This window comes from Sceloporus occidentalis, unplaced genomic scaffold (assembly GCF_023333645.1).
Source record: "Sceloporus occidentalis isolate IW3139 unplaced genomic scaffold, rSceOcc1.0.p SCAF_37, whole genome shotgun sequence".
Taxonomy (NCBI): domain Eukaryota; kingdom Metazoa; phylum Chordata; class Lepidosauria; order Squamata; family Phrynosomatidae; genus Sceloporus; species Sceloporus occidentalis.
In genome coordinates this window covers 8965021-8985178 of record NW_028317017.1, presented here as the reverse complement: position 1 = coordinate 8985178, position 20158 = coordinate 8965021, and the positions used below count along the sequence as shown (strand labels likewise).

Sequence of the window (20158 nt, the reverse complement as noted above, 5' to 3'; positions counted from 1 at the left end):
ATGATGGCGCTATATACATCAATAAATAATAATGATGCTCATATCTTTACATTTGAGATTTAGTGTGTTCATTTTTAGATTTTATTAGTTTTCTCATTAATAAGTCTAATATTATATATATATACACTGTATAAGTCTAATATAATCTAAATTGCAGTGACAGCGGGATCTCTGTAGCAGTAGAGAGTCAGCATCACAGAAGGAAGGGTCTGTAGTATGTAAGGTGTTTATTGCCATCATGTATAGGATGTTCTTCCACAAGCAAATTAACAGATGTGAAGGTGAAAAATAACTCCAATAGAGCACCCAAAGGGGCGTAGCTTGAATGGTTCAGTGTCCAATCAGCTGCGGCTTTACATCTCAGGTCTGTGCACAGCTGTTGAGGTCGTGATGTCCCATACACAAGCATTGGCGGTGCCAAGAAGGACTGGGCAAGGATCTGATGAGCGTTCAGGTGACGCAGGCTGTAGAATTGATTCTTGATCTCCAGCATTCTTCCCTTTAGAGCAATCATCGGGAAGGAGCGTTTCCCATTCTGACTGTCTGGGTCTGGACAATAGAAGAAGCGATCAAGCCAGTCACCAGAAGAGCAGACCTTTCAATCTCGCCGATGCAGCTTCAGCACCACAGGTCTGCTGAACAGCTCCTCGTTGACCTCAGGGGCTAGTCCTCTTCCACTCACAGTCTCAGACACAGGGGGCTCCGTCCACTCACTCCCCTCCGTGCAAATCAAATCCCCTTCACGACAAGGCACCGATCAACCCTGGTGCGATTAGAGGGGCTGGCTGCAAAAATCCCTTTGTTTTAGAGCATCTGGAGAATACACAAAAAAAAAGGATTGCTCAAAGACACTCGTCACTGTGACAAATGGGTCTTAAAGTGCTTTCTGTCTTGGCTGCTCTGCTTGGGGTAATGTACCATGTGCAGGGGTTCCCAATGCCCACCGATCATCAAGGTAAGCAAAACTTTCCTTTCACAATATTTATATATTTACAACAATATTTATGCAGTAATTCACATCAAATATTAAGTGTATATTTATTCAGTATAGTCATTTTATATATATATATATATATATATACATATTCAGTAAAGTCATTATTTAGATATATGCTCAGTATAGTCATATATATATATATATATTCAGTATAGAATATCTATCTATCAGAGTGATATCATTTTGGTCAGAATATAGTATATTGTGCATGTGTATTTGTATAGTGTATGTAGCCTACAGAAGATGTTCCTTTTAATCCCCATATTAAAGTAATCCGATTATGCTTTTAATATAGTCTAGCATGGCTTGGCACATCATCTGTTTCAAGATTTAAATATTTTATAAACGAAATGGTGTCATGAAAAACATGCAGTCACTTGCTGGAGAAAATACTTTCTGTGCCAGATTTCTTTTATGTTTAAAGGAATATTTAGATGTTCTGACTTGACTTGTTCATTAGTAATAATGCAGCACTCTGTGTATCCTAGATAAAGCTGTGCACAACAGAGAATTAAGTGAAGAAAGACCTTTGGAAGAACAGGTAATCTAAAGTATATTTCACATGATCATCAAGATTTATTTATTCTTTATAGTTTACATTCAGTTCATTTTAAGGAAACAAAAAGGTCTAAATTTCATCCTAATTGTCACTATTTATAAAAGGGTGTTTTACCACTAGAACTAAGAAATAATATATTATTCCTAGGTAAATTGGTACAGTAGTTAATTACATTGAAAACAAAGCTTTTCCAAATGCATCAGTGCTAAAGTACCTTTATTAATTTGGCCAGAAGAAGCCTAAGAATACATTGAGTATATTTCTAGTTCTTCTATTGTTTGGTTAAACAATTGTTGTTATCAGATTTTTGTCTGTATCGATGATGTCATTATTAATGTTAACCAGGAATTCATCAAACCCTTTTTAATGCACAAGCTGAATGTGCCAAAGTGATGCCAATTGGCAGTGAATTTCACATCTTAAGTATCCTTACTGTACAAATCCCTGCTGAATATGAACTTTCTTTTCTCTAACCACAAAGCAAGCATGTCAGCTGTAGCATTTCTGCCGCTTCCCATTTCTTCAGATGAGAAATGATATGGTAACTGTCTTCAGTTACATAGATCTGTTTCATATGTGAGGATTATGGCTCAGCATCCATCATGGTCTTCAGGACCATTGGTGTATAAACAAAAAAGTATGCAATATGAACTTTTTATAGTAACATATGTGTTTTATTGTATACGACTGCTTGTTTTCCATATTATCATATTGGTGTAAAATGACTACACCACATCATCCCAGCCTATATTATCATAGAAAACAAGTACTTTAGACTAAACATCATGTCATTTATTTGCTGTCTACCTATTAGTATAATATCAAGCATTTTACTTAGTTTGTCTAGAGATATTATAGTGTCATTATTGTTCTGCCTGTCTTAGCAGATGTTAAAAGATAGAGAGAAAGGGAGGTACAAAGATAGATAAGTAGATAGATAGAATATATTATAGGTTATATATGTATATAGATATATAATGGGTTATAACAGTTATAGAAATAAAACAAAAATGTTATTTTTAGCAAACGCTCAATACAATGGCCTTCTTTTATTTTATTCTACCAGATTGCAGAGGCACACACCGTAAGCAGAGCATCAAGCAAAGGTAAATGTGATAACTACACAGAAAAAGAGAATGCACATTATTCTGAACCAAACAGGAAAAGTACAAATGGCATCTAAACCGTCTTTTACCTGTCTTCCAGAACCCATAGAGGCTTTAAAAAATGACTCCTTGGTGGATGATTTAAACTTTTTGATGTCTGTAGCGGGGAAAGATAAAAATGTAAAAAGAAGTGTTTCTACAAGAAACTCACTGAGTGATCGCAAGGTTTCACAAGATGATGCTGATTCAACAAAGAACCTGAAGCCAGTGGAGTATTTTGACTCCACGAAAAGTGGACTGGATTATAAATTTGAAGGTATTTTATTGAAGATGAATCCCTTACCCATCCCACACAATAGTTCATACTTATTACCTATGATAATTGCCTGGCCCTCTACTATCCATATTGTTGTAAAATTCTAGATAGACTTATTCGTAACCAGCAAATGTGCAATAGAGTTCTACAAAGCGCCTGGAGGATATTTAAAAAATCAGATCCTCTTTATTTTTTACATAACCATCATATCCACCATCACCCGATCTACTGCTATGATATATTCAGATTAGTTTATACAATCCTATACGTTATTAAACTCCTTTTATTAAATTAGGTCCTTAATAACATCAAAGGTCGGAACTGATCAATAGCTTTATACGGAGATATCACATTAATTAAAGATTGCTGTCCCGTATGGATCCCTAGTTAGGTGGTTTAAGACAGCCCTAAGATAATTATATATACATATATATATATATATATATATATATATATATATATAAAATGTATTTTAAAGAAACATCTCCGCTCTTTCCCATGTACTTAGAGATTTTGGTTGTTTATTTTCTAATAAGTTGTTTTGATTAATAAATAAAAATTATTACATTAAATAAAAATTCTTCACATTGGTTACATAGCATAAGAAAGAATGAAAGTGTCATAGTTTATTAGCATATGTATTTCTAAATATTCACTACAAATTATAAATTGCCATAGTTGTTGTGTAATAATTATTAAAACAAATGTAAATAGAACTACATTTTATATGTTTTTATTTAGCTGTGTATAATACAATATCCCTTACATTTCAACCACCAACAAAAATTGTATTTTTAGTTATTAGTTATTTTATATTTACTTTATGAGAAAAATCCCTGTTGGAAAATATGATTAAGCGCGTTGTAGGCTAGAATCAATAAATTGGGAAGTGGAGTTTAGGAACGCTTTTGGATTAAACCTTTACTACAGTCTAAACTAAAAAACAACCCAAATAAAAAATAATGCATAAAATATTAGATAAGTGTCATATTTGTACTGGCATTCTCTTCGATTTGGAGTAAGACTGATATCGACTAATTTTTGCTACTTTTGTCCTAGAATCTATATAATGGTAAAACAAGTCCATAAAAATACCAGAACTAACATGGCAATTTTTCAAAAGGAATTAGTTATTACTTTTTCAAATTTTTGGTATAAATTACAGATGTGATTGGGTGCAAGATGAGGATCAAAATAAGGGTTGTGTAAATCTAATGTGCATATTTTCCTTCAGATGACCCTGATGGCCTTCACCAATTAGATGGGACACCTTTAACAGCAGAAGACATTGTTCAGAAGATTGCTACAAGAATTTATGAGGAGAATGACAGAGGAGTCTTTGATAAGATAGTCTCCAAACTCCTAAACTTGGGTCTGGTATGTAATATGATGTCACTATTATATTGTTTAACCTATTGCTTAGAGACCAGTTGACATTTATCTGAAAGGGCTGGCCTAATTAACTCATAGTCAGTCCAGTAAGGGGAATGCAAGTATTGATTGAAATCCCTTATATTGTTAACACAATGTCTAGTTATCAACTGTTGGAGTAATTACAGCTCCATAGATAGCGACATTAATGGCAGCTCCATGCATATAACATGGAACAGCCATAGCTAACTCATTGAGCCATTATATACCCCAACAAAAATACCCAGGTGTTTTGCTAAATAGGACTTAGTGTGTATATATATATATAGTCTTATTAATATTTTGGTTCAGTAAAATGTATTTCAGGCATCAAAGGAGCTTTATCCTACTTGCCTATTTAAAGTTGGCTAGAATATTTCCTTGTATATGTGTTTATTTAAAATGATGCTCTAAAGCTGATTTTTGTGGCTTTCTTTATACTGTCGCTTGGCTTCACGGTACTAATGCTTCAGTAAATGTTCCCTTTCATCTAAGATGTGTTAAGCCCTGATATTGGCAGGTCTTGGAAATTAAAGCAAAATGCAGTATCGGTTTTCAAGAGTGAATTCAAACAGCTCATGTTACAGTCATTATATGTGTTTGGTATTAAGAAAGAACTGAGCCATTCCTAATTCATATATTAGATGGGTCTACAGCTAATAAGCAAAGGAGTTACTTCAAGGGAACTAATAAATCATTGTAACCAAGTGGGAGGATGAAAGCTAGAATAAGTGTTCCATCCAACACAGGACACAGGCAGGGTTAATATTGCAGGTTTGGATGGAAAACTGGCAGCGTTCTAATGATGACTCACGCCATAAGCCCTTCATTCTGATTCCAGAGCAAAGCAATGATAGATTGAGAGTCAACATGGAAACAATTGAAATGAGCCGGGTAATAAATCAAAGCCACTAGGCCGCTCACCATATTGTTCTTCATTCGGACCACACTTAAAACATATGAAATATACAAGAAAAATAGATTAATTTGAAGAAGTGACACCATGTGACACACAATAGTGTCTATCAGCACAGATGATGTTATCTGCTATCAGAACAAAACATAGAACAAAACATATATTAAAGGATCAGACTTAATACAGAATGATGCATTTGCCCCTCTTCTTCGGATCAGGTTTCAAGCATGTGATTTTGAGAGAGTAACCTTAAAGGGGCAGTCATCGATGTTAGCTTAGTTTGAAGCAGGCCCGGACTGGCCATCGGGCACACCGTGCACTTTCCCGGAGGGCCGGGCAGCCCAGGGCCAGATTGACGTAGGGGCTGATGGAGCTGCAGCTCCAGGCCCCTACCTTAAAATAGGCTCAGTCAGGACCGGACTGACTGGGCCTATGAGGCCGCATTAATGCAGGGCATAAGGGGCACCTGCCCCTTAAGCCCGCAGCAACTGCGACCGGGTCCGCCACTCTAGGGGGCCGGGCAGTCCCCACAAGTGCCGGCCTTAGGGGTGCGCGGCCGCACAGAGCTTAAATTAAAACATCGGGGGTTTTTTTTGGTTTACTTTATTTAACATTCTTCATGTTAAATAAAGTTTGTTTAACTTTATTTAACATGGAGGATGTTAAATAAAGTAAAAAAAAAAAACAACAAAAAACCCCCCGATGTTTTAATTTAAGCCCTGTGCGGCCGCCCACCCCTAAGGCCGGCCCTGGTGGGGGCTGCCCGGCCCCCTAGAGTGGCGGACCCGGTCGCAGTTGCTGCTTACTCCGGCAACAAGGTAAGTAGGGTAAGGGAGGGGGTGCAGTGAGAGGGGGGAGAGGGGATAGATAGTGAGAGGGGGTACATATTGAGAAATGGGGAAGGGGGTACATAGTGATAAGGGGGAACATAGAAGGGGCAGATAAGAAGGGGAGAGGGGGTAGTGTGAATGCGTACAAGAATGAATGAATAAATGTGTGGATGAATTGTGTGAATGCGTATGAGAATTAATGAATTCATGTGTGGATGAATTGATTGAATGATTTGTGAGACTGCATTAATGAATATGTGTTAATGATTTGTGTGAATGAGTGAGTAAGCGTTTGTGTCTATCATGAATGTTTAAGTGATTTGGGGAAATGCAAAGATGGTACATGAAGGGTGGGCTTAACAATAAATAAATAAATAAAAATGGGCTGCTCAGTCTTAAATGCCCGGGCCTATTTTTTGTCCCAGTCCGGGCCTGGTTTGAAGCAATGTTTTATTGAGACTTCAATTTGTTTAAAATGACATTCAAATATTCATGAATAAAAGAGCACTAAAGGTGTTTACTGAGCATCCCAGAGCACTATGGACTCTATTCAGTATTTAATTCAAGAAGAATATATTATCCATTAAGACGTGTCCTATGGTAGATGTGGGCTGGGTGGGCAAGCACAGCCAACTGGCATATAGTCTTTTTATATATTTTTCATGAAAATACTGAGAATATGGTTTTGATAATGCTCCCTAACATGAAACAAAGAGATCGGCTGCATCAACTAGGTAAGGTACCATTGGGAAAGGTACTCAGAAACCAAGGAAGGGACTAGAGATTAAAATCAGCACTGGCCCTTTATGGACAGCAGATGATAAAATAACATGCGTGCCGTCATCTGCTGGATGCACACGGCTGCATGCGATGATTGTATGATTTTGTACCTTGTGGCCACTTTTATCACGCAGGTGTTCACACAATAAAGAATGGGTTCAGCCACATGTGTGACATCATAGGTATACCCGGTGTGTTTGATGGCCGATAAGGGCATAAAACCTGCTTATGTTGTCATACAAATCTACAAAAAGTATTTTTTTTAAATAAACTGCAAATAAAATCTTGAATTAATTTCCTTAACTCCCACTCGTCCTACTGTTTTTTTCCATTGCACATTTTCTTAGTAAGTTATAGTTTGCTTTCCTAAACCCTTTAAAAATAAGACTTTAAACAAAATAAATCAATTGAAAGGTCATCAGATATGTGGGCAGGCGCTTGCATATGTTAGAAGCGTGGAAAAATAATGTCTGGGTACTGTTGTATATACCGAAAAACGTTATAGTGTCAGCATTGGCTTAAACCAATATAATGATGTCATGAGCTAACTATAGTTTAATGAGCGTAATCTACTTTTACAGATTACTGAAAGCCAGGCATACACATTAGAAGATGAAGTGGCAGAAGTTTTACAACAACTAATTGCTAATGAGGCTAAAAATCATGAAAAGGAATCGGAAGATCTGGATTATGCAGCAGGCAGAGGAGACGTCGGTGCAGATGAAAAACAGGAGGGAATAATGGTAATTTCCTTGAAACATCCTGAATAGTAAATGGAGAGCAATGCGCAGTTCTTAGCCTCAAGCAATAATTACTTTGCTGGAGAACATTATACAAGATGTTTAATATGATGGTATGTGATAGTGGGCACAAATTCAATTAAATGATAGAAATAAATCTAGACATTTGTCCTAATAATAACTCATCCAACCAGGACAACTGCACTTTAAACCATCAGACGCACGCTTTGCATATCCATGTTATATTTCTTACAGTATAACAACGTATTTAGCCAAACCAGACACTAATGTACTGCATACAAGGGGCAGCGCATTTTATGAGACAGCCACTTATTAGATAAAGTGCTTCAACATATAATCATGCCGACCCTAATGCTTCATTTTGGGGTCTTCTTATCTTTTACCTAATGAAGTGCATCAGTAGGGATTTGTGGTTTCCGAGATGCATGTTCATGTCTCAGTTATTAATACTCATTAATTAGTGTACAGGCTCCACTTTTCACATACTTTGTAGATATGAAGAAGATCCAGAGACTTGCAAAACAATGAGCCAATAATCTCTTCTTTAAATATAGAAGACATGTAGAGGATGCCCACGAGGGAGCATAAAATTCTGCACTCTATTCCATGAAGGTTGTTTGGAAATCCAAGTAAAAAAATTATATATATGTGCAGGGGGGGTTAATCATTGAACTGAATCATTGAACTAAAGGAAATTAAGCAACAACGTGCATTAAATTGAATATAGGAATCACCTGATGACGATGAGGAACTGTCTGAAGGAAATAAAAGCGAAGGAGATGTTCTCCATACACCTACTTTGGAAAGAAGGAATGAATTGTCACCTGAAGAAAATTTCGAAGATCTGCAATACTTCCCAAATTTCTACCGCCTTATAAAAAGCTTGAATTCAGGTAATACTGCATATACTTTACAGCATCCCCAACATGTAAATCTAATGACATCTATGTTTCAATTAGGCTAAATGTAATGTTAGGAATGTAGTAGTTATGGATTTGTAGTTTTACTTTAAATTAAATTAAATTTAAACTCTTTTTGTTTTTCAAATTTTTATGTAATATAACAGAGACCCTAAACAAACCAAAAAGTGATTTGACAAGAATCTGAGGTTTTGCCTTTTACATTATAACTATAAAAGACAATATAAAGGTTATATGACTAAAAAGACTTATTTAAGTCTAATATTTTACGTGTATTTATGAAGTTCTATTCCCAACTTAATACTATTTTTTGCTGTGATGCTTTACAGAAAACGATGCTAAAGAAAAGGAAACATTAATAACAATAATGAAAACGCTTATTGACTTTGTGAAAATGATGGTTAAATATGGAACTATCACCCCTGAGGAAGGCGTCAACTATTTGGGTGAGAAGTGCTTTTTATTGTACCCTGAGATGCATAGTTACTTGGTTTAGTGTCACTGTGTTCACATGAATGAGCGTATATGTGCTTAGTTCCAGTCCAACCTACTTCTATCATGCAAACATGATTCCAATTATTTTATACTAGTGTGTATGTCCGTCATTAAATGACTCACACTCACATTTTGTCTTGATGCCAATCCCCACCATAAAAAATTATCCTACCTGTATCAACCCCATCCACAGCTTACGCTTCCTCTACAGTCTTCCCTGTACATTGATGCTGCAACACACTGAACACCATAACCTATACTCACCCCAGCACATTCCAATAACGCCCCAAAGGATCAGCTATTCACAAAATTGACCCACACTTAGCTCCCACCCATCTCTACAATCCACCTCACCTCCCCACTTTCACACACAACATCTCCTGTAGACCCCTTACCTCTTTCCCTCTCCATCACTACCACATCACCCTACAACATCACAAAGCAGTCACTACTATCAATGGCAGGTCACTGCAAAAACAATTGTCGGTCAAGATGAGCAAAGCTTAATGCAAACATCCAGTCACGCTCCATCATCTTCACTCTGATTGGACCATCACCTCAAGCCCTGGCCAATGTGACCGGTTATTCCCACTGTGATAGGTCATTTATATGTAAAGACATTTGTACGGCAGGTTTATTGGAGTCACTTTTTTCATTATTCATTTATTGCTTTCTCGTTTCATGATCCATAAATCATTATTATTAACCAAGTGTCCTGTTGGTTTCCTCATACCATCTCCTTAAATGAAGATTTAATGTTTATTGTTTCAAAACTATGATTAAGCCAAAAATGTTGATACATTGTATTCCTAGTGTCTGTCTAAAGCATTTCTACTAGGAATTGGCATTGATTTCCATGCATTGAATGTAGTTTTACATTAGCATTTTTGTGATGTGCAGATGAGATCTGGCATAAGATCTTTAATTCAAAAAGGGCAGCCGCCGCTGGCCCATTGTTTCCATGGGAGCCCAGAGCAGGAATTCTTTGGGCACTCCAACACTGTACACATACATGACATCAACGCGCTAAGTAAAGAAGATAGTGAGGGATCTGCATGTATGCTGGCGTTAGGTAATGTGCTGAGGGGGCACTAGGAGGGACAAGCAAGGAAATGTTTTCTTCCCTAATGGGTCCTCTTGTTGGTGGCCTGGTGGAGGTATTTGTTTGTTACTTTAACAGCCTTGTTACCTAAAGATAGATATGTATCTCTACACTGGAGGTTTAAAGGTACTCTGTACCCTTACACCCTCCAATGCACTGTAAATTCCACATTGTTGCAATGCATAAAATATAACATGACTCGCAGTACAGTACAGTACAACATGTTTTGCCGTCCCAGAGATGAAATGTTGAATGGTGAATAGAAAAAATATATATTACTCATAATCTAAATATTTGCTCTTCATCTCAGCTGATAAAAGTTAAAAGTCCATTTTAGCAGCAATGTGTTTATCTTTCCGTGCTGCCCTAAGCCGACTCAGGGCAGTGCCTCTAACTGCCCGTTTGTTGCTGCCATCCTTAGTGCTGGCTGTCGGGATATGACATCATATCCCGGTGCTCTGTCTGTTAAGGACGCGAGGACAGCACACTATGGAGATCAGAGATCTCTCTTGTAGTTAGCCCGTTGAGGAGAGGGGCACCAAGCAGCCAAAATACAACAATCTGCCCAAGGTTTGGCGCCAGAGGTGCTGTTCCCCTGGACCCACTGTTCCAAAATGTGCTGCTGCATTTAAATATATTATAGACAATTCCAAAACTAGAGAAGGGAGACCACCAGCAGTACAATAAGATCGGTGCAAGGGAAAGGTGCATAGTAATCAACATTGTCTGCCAGAGTAGTTATTGTTGTGCAGGAATTGCTAAATATAGATACTGTCACCCATACTTCATGTTATGAGACTTCATGTTATTTCATTTTCTTGATTCATGCAATGAGAAAATCCTATCATTGAAGTATTTTTCAAGTAAATAAACATAAATGATATATATATATATATATAGGGATGACTGGCTCATTGTAGTAAATATCTTTTTACAATCACAGAATAATAGGACACAAAATAAATATCACACATTTTATTTCTGCTGTTACTTCAGATATAACTGTGATAACATATTTGCTACTGTCACCGTCAGTTGAAAATTCATTCACAAGGCATTTGTTGATATAATTCTCTGACATATAATAGACCAGGATGCACTCCAAAGAACTCTCTTGACTGGTCACATTTTATATTAATCATGCATTGTGCAGTCAGCCACAGAACCACAGGCGGGATGAGCGATGATGTATAGAGCTAGTGTTAGAGGAAACATAGGGGTAATAAATGTCCAAGAGGAACTGAATAGCATCTTTTACCCTGATGGTAAAACACAGTGACCCAGAACTTCCAGTGAGTACTGCTAAGTCCTGTCCAACATGCTCTTACCATACCTACCGCTCAATGCATTCAGTGTCCAAAGAGGGACACTTTTGTCTCAGGACTGTCTCTGAGGGCCAGAGCTTTGCCACGGCTTTTTATGTGGCACTGTGACTATTGATAGCTACTTATATAACTGAATTACAAGAACACAATTTAATATCTAGACCCATTTTTGCTGTTTCTAAAGACATTACTTTTAGGGCCTTAGAACCACGATACACTCACACCCAGCAAATATTCTGAGCTCAGAGAAAAGAAGAACAGAAATATTTGGGTGCCAAGAGGGACTGTCCCTCCTAGAGAGGCAGGGCCGTAACTTCCATGCGGCAAGAAAGGCAGCCGCCTTAGGTGACATAAGGTGAAATGTACTCTGGAGGCACCTGCCAAAGCCCTGGTTACGGGTCTATAAAGAGGAATTCTTGGGAGCCGCACTGCATGGAACACAAAAAGAGTACATCTATGGCTGTGAAATACACTTTGGGCCTATGACACTATTATGTTAAACTCTATGGAGAAAAAATGTAAATCAAGGCAATGCAATTTGCCCTTCTGCCAACCATCCACTGCTTTACAGCTGATCCTGTGCCAGACATCTCCTGGTCCTCTAGCTTCTGTAATAGAGTTGTGTGTTAGAGACATTACCAGCTATGACCACATATAGCTTGTCTTTTCATAAATCCTCTGTGGCAATCAGCCTGCTCACCAAATAAGATTCACGCTTTACATGAAAGGCAATGATGCTATTAAATGAACTTCAAAAAGAAATCCCTTGGCTTTTAAATAATAGCATGTTTTTCAGTATTATCAGTAAAAGCTTAATGCTGCCCTAATGTCAATGAGCTATATCTAATAATGGTCACAAACTAAAAAAAAGTTATTGATTTGCAGTCTCTGGCTAGGACGAATGTAATTTGAAACGAATAGAAAAAATACATGAATTGTGCAAAGCTTGAGAGAGAAGTATCTTCAGGATGAAATATGGATCTGAATGTCAATACGACGACTATTGAAGTTTTTGATTGCACAGCAACATTTAGCTGTTCTTCAGTAGCTCAAGGTCACCATCACTCCTGACATTTTTTAAATAGAAAATTACCATCTAACTCATGACGTTCTTGCCATGCTAGGTGAGTGACGGAGAACAAAGCAGGCTAGCGGATCTGATTGGGCTATTTAACCTTCATTTCCACACAATGGGTTTTCTGATGAATATGTATTTGCAACTAGGCAATCTCGAGGCTCAGCAAAACAATTGCAAATCAGCTGTGCAAATATTTAGGTTGGATTAACTATATCATAGCAGAGTTAAACTTTGTATGAACAATGGGGGACTAGTGTTTGGCCTGATGAACTAACCCATGGCAAGATCAGTTACTTTATTCACCTCTGTGCATGAACATGTGTATCTCTCTCCCACCAACCACCCACCCATTCTAGATTGTGAGCTTGTTTGACCAGGGCCCTCCTTAGCTCTTCTGTAAATTCAAGTTGTTCTGTGTACCCATTGTACAGCTCTGCAGAATATGATGGCGCTATATAAAACAATAAATAATAAAGGAGTGGGCTGTATGGGCCAAGTCTATGGTGGCTGGGCCGTAGCAAGGGTGAGGCGGGAGAGGCACTTGCCTCGGGCGCAGCTGCGAGGGGGGCACAACTGCCCAATCAGCAGCTGGACCCTTCAGGACCCTTCCCTAACCAGCTCAACAGGCACAGAAATATGACATCATTACCATGCAATTTCATTCAATAATGATACCACTAGAGAAGGGAGACCACCAGCAGTACAGTAAGATCGGTGCAAGGGAAAGGTGCATAGTAATCAACATTGTCTGCCAGAGTGGTTATTGTGCTAAAATTCCTAAATATAGATACTGTCACCCATACTTCATGTTATGAGACCGTGTTATTTCATTTTCCTGATTCATGCAATGAGAAAATCCTATCATTGAATAAGGTTTCTCCAGCTGATGCCGCATCTGTACAAATGAAATTTTCTATGGTTACATGTCTTTCACTGGAAATCTTTGTGACAAGCAGAAAAGGTGTCTAACACTTTTCTTTATCTAAAGAAGTATTCTTATTATTGGGCTGATAAATGTAATATATGCTAGAATTCTTAAATCACTTTGTTGTATGAGATGCGTAAGGCAACACAAATGTAAAAAACATATTTCCACCACCTGTGGCATCTCTATAATACAAAGGTAACATGAAGAGGCCCTACTTTCCTAAAGGGAATAGTAGATACATGCAGTGGAAAGTCAGTAGATATAGGATATGCACAGTTAGGTTACGATTTTTTAGGGTCCTACATCAACAAATTAGGACACCCCCTTTAGAGGCAGACATCTGGGTAGCTGGAGCCTGGAAGGCGCAAATGGTGTGTTACACGCTTCATGCTCACATCATGGACTGACCACGTGCTAATTCAACCAATTTGAACATCTAGTACAATTAACAATGGATGAATCTCTCCTAGAGAGGAGAGGTAGGACCCAAAGAGGAAGGGGTGGGGTTTACCATGGAAGAGGTGTGGCCTGACAGGAAGGGGGGCTATGTGAGATCAGTCAGGCCTAGGGCAGCACAAAACCTAAATATGCCACCGATAACAGAGGAGAGAAAAGGGCAGGGTTTGCCAAAGAACTATGTTTTCCCTTTGAGAATGTCCAGTCTGGAAATATATATATATATATATATTTAAGATGAAGGCAGTGTAGAAATAAATTCTGTCTCAAATGCTGTCTGTTACCAGCAAAATAAATGCATGGATTAATGTACTTTGTATAGAAAACATAATTAATTCATAACCTGAAGTGCTTTGTGAATGGTAAATCTACATCTTACAAGCACATTTGATTCCAGGTTAAGAACATTAACAGTTCCATTAACAGTCCAATAAATAACTTCTCTTCTGGGCCACCACAATCTGGGATCTACCTCCTGCCCCCAACCTCAATGCTGGTAGAAAAATACCAAAAATACCAAACCCTACCAAAAATAAGGACGGTTGATGCTTATACCATTACAACAACGAACACTTATTGTTCACTTACGTGTTAGTCTCTGTAGTAGTATCTATTTTTATCTGACTACTTCCAATGACGTCAAGCTCTTCTCTGGCCAGGAGAACACTACAGAGAGCAGCAGAGATGGAAGCAGTGCTACCCTCCTGACCTTCTGCTAGATAATGTCAAATTAACTCTCAAGTGTTCTGAAGGCAACTGTATTTTATTACTACTCACCCCCTACGCAGGGACTTCCATTATGTTCTGGATTTATCTTCATTATAGCACAGAGCACTGTACCTCGATGAGGTCCGGATGACATAAAATTTACTCATAAAGGAAAATGAAATCAGCAGAAAAAGGCTAATGGCAAGGTTGACCTTTCACAGCACAATAATTTAACACTCATCCTTCCCCCATGCAAAATAAGTGGGATTTATAGACAGGCTTTAACCCCGGAACATGTTTCTGAAAACAATGGTTATACTAAATTCATGTTAAAGTGATTTCACAGACATTCTTACAGTACAACCTTAAGTTTTTGAACCCAAGGAAAAACTAAATCCGAGACAAGAACTGATAGGGGTCTAAATCCTTAAGGAAAAATGGGCAGACTAGATTGGCTGAATGGTTTATTTTTTGCTGTGAGATTCCATGCCTCTATTCAACTTTCACTGTTGGGTATCCATAACCCTTGCTATTCTCTACACAGTAGCACCGCGGTCTCCTGGGGACAAATGTAGGCAATTCAATGTGCTGTAATACATAAACATCTCCCACTTCTTGCCACAGGTCATCTGTATGGTTCTTTTTCACAGCCTAGTGAATCAGCAACACTTTTGAAATAATATTTTCCCCAACATGGAAATTATTATTATTTGTATTTTAAAAATATATTTTTTTTATGCCGGTAATAAAAGGGTTATTGAAGAAGGAATACATATTTGCATCTCAATGTGTTTTGAGGGTGCAGATTTAAATTTTTTTGAATTCTTTGTAGCCCATTAAATAAAGGTATCTTATTCAAATAGAACGTCAGGATAATGGGATCCGGTCTATGTATTCGAGCAGACAGTTGCCAGGAAACCATTTACACATACATGCATGGAGCGTGGATGACTCACTCGCCATTATGCCTTAATGTTCCTCAAAGCAAACATTGTCCACCTGTGCACAGATGGCTGCGATCCCATCATGTATCGATGTGGAAGGCAAGCAAACTATATCTGTGATCTGGGAATGAAAGAAAAAGCTCTAGGCAACCGCTGTTCTACTGGGCTCCTTTGTAATTGTATAATTATGGAGAAGGTACAAATATAGTTACCATGGAGGGGTTAAATAAGTGATTATAAGTGCTTTGTTTTTATCCTTCTTATGTCACATAAAATTATTATTACACTTATTATTATTATTATATGTTGCTTAAAGAAGAAATATTCTGTGATGTTACATCTATGTATGCAGCTATGACATATGTATGTGGAATGTCATATGATGCATTACATACTGTGATTACAGGTACGGGTACTAAGGCTAGCGGTACCTATTAAGGGTAAGGAATTAAATTGTGTAGGGTATTAGTTTATGAAAATGACTCTTCACTGTAAGATATAAGATAATTTTTACCAGTTTCTGGTACTAATAAGGCATCTGTATCATTTAGAGTCATTCCTATAGTATGTGGAAATTTCAGCAGCCTTTTTAAGGCGTTAAAAAAAGTCTGTATGATTAGTTTATTGCTAAACCACAAAAATGGCTAATACTTAATGCGTAGCAAAATTAAGCCATACAACCAAACAAGCTTCATGCGCCAGATTGTCACTGTATCGCTGTTACTACAGTATCGATGGAAAGGAGCGTTATCAAACTATCTATGTATGGTGAATCCAGTTACCGTATGAAATGGTTTATTGAGATGGCTGGACTGCACCTTATTTACATCTCTTTTCTTCTCAGAAAACCTGGATACCATGATAGCAGTACAGACCAAGAATAAACTTGGCAAAAACTCAGTGTTGTCAAAAAACACATTAACAGGTAATATTTCTCACTATATAGACCCTTTTTATATTAACTTGTCATTTAGGAACTTTGGAGAGTTACCGTTTTCCCAGAAAACAAAAGAAAAAGGACAGTTCATCTGGAACCATGAGTTGGTTGTATTTTCTGATGCCAAAAATTCTAACAATTGTCACTTATACTTATCAATATATGGAATTTTCATATCTGGGTTTCACCAGGTAAAGCGCTGCTTCCCTGGGTCTCTGGGCCACTTACGTTTTTTTTTCTCCGGGTAGGCAAGCAGTGTTTGGCCACACCCACTTCTCCTCCTACTCCCAGCCCATTTAAGACTAGCCCTCCCCTTCCTGAAGCCACAACCCCATAAAAGGGAGGGGTTAGATAGCCTTCCCTGAGAAGTTCCCAAGTACGGGTATTTTCCCATTTCGGCCAATCTGTGATGTTGTGCATTCCGTAGAGACAGTTTTTGTTTGATCAAAAAATAAAGATGGCTGCTCCCAGGAACCCTGTTAGGCTAATATTATTCATGTATATCTGATGACTACAACTTCACACATTAAAAAGGCTGGTGGCTACACAGTTTTAAGAACATGTTTGATTTTTCTGGTTTATTTAGCTTTAAATCTCTGTTTTTACCATTAAAGCAGAACTGTACATGTGCAGGACCAGAGTCACTGGGCTAAATCATTCATTTGCCTTTTGGGGTTCAGTGATGCGCAACAGAATTGTGTTCCCTGGCTTACATAAGATTCAGAACACCATCTAACGCCATCAGCAATCTGTTTTCAATTTATTGAAGCAAGAGTAAAAGTCCAGTCTGTTATCACAGCAAATTATTGTTATTTTTGTTGGTTTCTGGAAAGTCTAAGGATGGCAGAGCTCTACTTTAATTCATGAAACCAGTAGATGTAAAGAAGCTGTGTGACAACAATCATATATTAGCAGAGATGTAGTCAAGCAACATCTAAGTTCTTTTAAGGGAGGTAGGACTGTTGGAGCATATCTCCCAACCATCCTGTTTTTGTGGACCAGTCCCGATTTGTAGACACTCTCTTGCGGTACTGTCCAACTTCAGGGACAATCCAGATCATGGGCCGACTGTGGAGATCCTTTTGAACCTCAATGCTGTGAAATTGATAGAGGCCTGTGCTGTGGCAGCCACCTTATGACACAATGAGCACAGCAAGGTGACCACAGCAAGAGGTGGCCCCCTGTCCTAACTCTGGTCTATCCCATCCCCCTAAACACAGGTGTCCCAATATAGATACCTTAACTATTGGGTTATGTTAAAGAGAGTGCTTAGTTCTGGTGCCTATATTTCATATATAACACAGATCATAAAACCAAGGTACCGACAAAAACAGTATTATTATGCATTTTATATAAGTGCCATCCGCTATCTAACAGCCAGTGGTTTGTAAACCAAAAATAGACAATGATAATAATGCAAAAATAGTCAATAGGCAACACAGACTATTTATTCCCTAATGCTAATGTTGGTTTAGGTTGCTTGCCAAAGTTGTGTGCATTAATTAAGAACGTTGAGATAAGAGCCAGACGTCTAAAACAGCTTACTCATTTCTTAATGCAGCTGACAAAGCCAGCGATGACTCTGATAGCACCAAAGAAGAGGCCGCTAGAATGGAAAAGGGTTATGAAACTTTAAAGGACTCTACGAAACTCGAGGACCCAAAAGAAAGCGTGGAAAATAAGAAACCACAAGGTAATTGAGAAAAATATTTGAATGAATACAGGATTGAGAATTTGGAAATACATTTTTCTCTAAGTGAGAGAATAGAAAAGTTCCCTACCAATTACCAGTAACATCTTTGGTTTTAAATGTAAAATCCGGACCGCCAGTATTTCTGTGCATGCGCATACAGTTACTCGGTGGTGCAACCAGACAGATCTCAACAGGGAGGCCATTCATTAAAAAAGTTCAATAAATTATACTCCTTCGAGTGCCTGGAAATTGTACCAAAATAGCACTGTATTCGAAAAAAGAAACAAAATGTGCTTGAAAACCCTAAAAATAGTGTAGTCACGTCAAACTGCCTATTATACAGTCCATCAATTGCTAACGCTTCCTATTGTTTTTTCTTCAGGGAATGCTGATGCATATTTAGAAGCAATCAGAAAGAATATTGAGTGGTTGAAGACGCACAACAAACAGGGAAGCAAAGAAGGTAACACAATTATGTATGAGTAGAAGGAAAAGATTATATATAAAGATAATGTACCAAAAAAAGGCATTTCCATTCTAACTCTAAAAAAACCAAAACATATTTCTATTAAAAGAACCAGGGATACCATAGCAACATGCAGACCCTACAGCACTTCTAAAGACCACACACAGAGACAATAGCCACATACATACTAAACTCTGCTTGCCTGCCTGGAGAAAAGACAAGAGTTCATCCAGAGACTCTGGGTCAAACCCAGAGAGTTCCCAGTTATACCAGTGTCCAACCACAGTATGTGGCAGCCGAGTCACATCACACCCAGGGAATGCCTTGTCTCTGTCTGTTGTATGGGCAGCCATTACAGCCTAGAGGTTTGCCATAATGCTATGCTGTCACAACTGTCCCGGGAAATTTAGGATTGTTGGCAGCTGTGGAGCAGGGTTAGCCAACATCAACATTTATCTCACCAGCTTGGCCAGCAATTTCAAAAAAAGAAATGATTATTTTTTTCTTGGTGAGTGTTACGGGAGTGGAATTGCCACAACAGCTGGAGAGCTACCTGTTGGTTATCCTTGATGTAGAATACTTCCACAAAGGATCCGAGATGGCGTTCACTAGCAAAGTGAGGTTTACAATTAACTACAGCAGTTATAAAGACCCTTTTAATAATACATGTTGGGGATGCATAAAGGTAACGTACACCTATACAATTAAAAGGAAACATCAGTTTTGGAGCAAATTGAAAGCTTTGCCGTGAAAGGGTTAACATGCTTCAAAATCACTGCACAATTTTCCATTCTGATTTTATGTAAACATGTAAAATATGCGACCCGTATATAATCACTCTTTTGTTTGCTTTATGTTTTCAGAATATGATCTTTCAAAGCTGAAGGACTTCATCAACCATCAGGCAGATGCCTACGTAGAAAAAGGAATCATGGACAAAGAAGAAGCTGACGTGATCAAACGTATCTACGGCAGCTTGTAAAAAAGCGATGAAAGGCAACTCTTTACTACTGTGGGAAATATACTGTAGATTTAGAAATGTCCACCGTTTTCCAAAACCAACTCTTTCCAAAGTATCATTTGAGAATAATCTCTTCCCCTGGACTTAATCTAATCCATAGGTTTAAAGGGCCAACTGTAGACACCTGTATGTAAACATGCTGCCCCATGCCCTTGTAACATGGATTTAGTAGTAAGTAGAGGAAGGCTCCAATTCAAAAACTGCATTTTTTTCCCCAAGGAAGTCACCCTATGATGCCTTTGACCCGTTTCTGACATTCCTCAGTATTTTTGTTTCCATCTATTAAGTGTGAACAGGTTAAAAAAAACGGCAGCTTTTTACTTTTCTACCTGAAAACCAAATGGAATAATATTGAGCTAAAAAGAAATCCCTAGTTCTTTGTAAACTGTGAGAATAAAGCGTTTGATAAG

At 38.0% G+C, this 20158-nt stretch overlaps 1 protein-coding gene across 1 annotated transcript; it reads left to right on the top strand.

The window, feature by feature from the left end:
* The first annotated feature begins 867 nt into the window (after positions 1-867).
* On the top strand, positions 868-19709 carry LOC149297809 (secretogranin-3-like). The gene is made up of 12 exons (XM_089488332.1): positions 868-955; positions 1486-1538; positions 2623-2662; positions 2763-2978; positions 4213-4355; positions 7496-7657; positions 8403-8568; positions 8925-9041; positions 16476-16556; positions 18130-18261; positions 18644-18724; positions 19591-19709. The coding sequence occupies exons 1-12, from the start codon at positions 868-870 to the stop codon at positions 19707-19709; spliced, it is 1398 nt and encodes a 465-aa protein (XP_089344458.1).
* The last annotated feature ends 449 nt before the right edge of the window (positions 19710-20158 follow it).

Bases quoted from the DNA above. Each gene is read 5' to 3' on its own strand.
- LOC149297809 (XM_089488332.1), top strand. From the start codon at position 868: ATGGGTCTTAAAGTGCTTTCTGTCTTGGCTGCTCTGCTTGGGGTAATG. The intron at 1,539-2,622 runs GTAATCTAAAGT...TTATTCTACCAG, and splicing joins AAAGACCTTTGGAAGAACAG to ATTGCAGAGGCACACACCGT. The intron at 2,663-2,762 runs GTAAATGTGATA...CCTGTCTTCCAG, and splicing joins AAGCAGAGCATCAAGCAAAG to AACCCATAGAGGCTTTAAAA.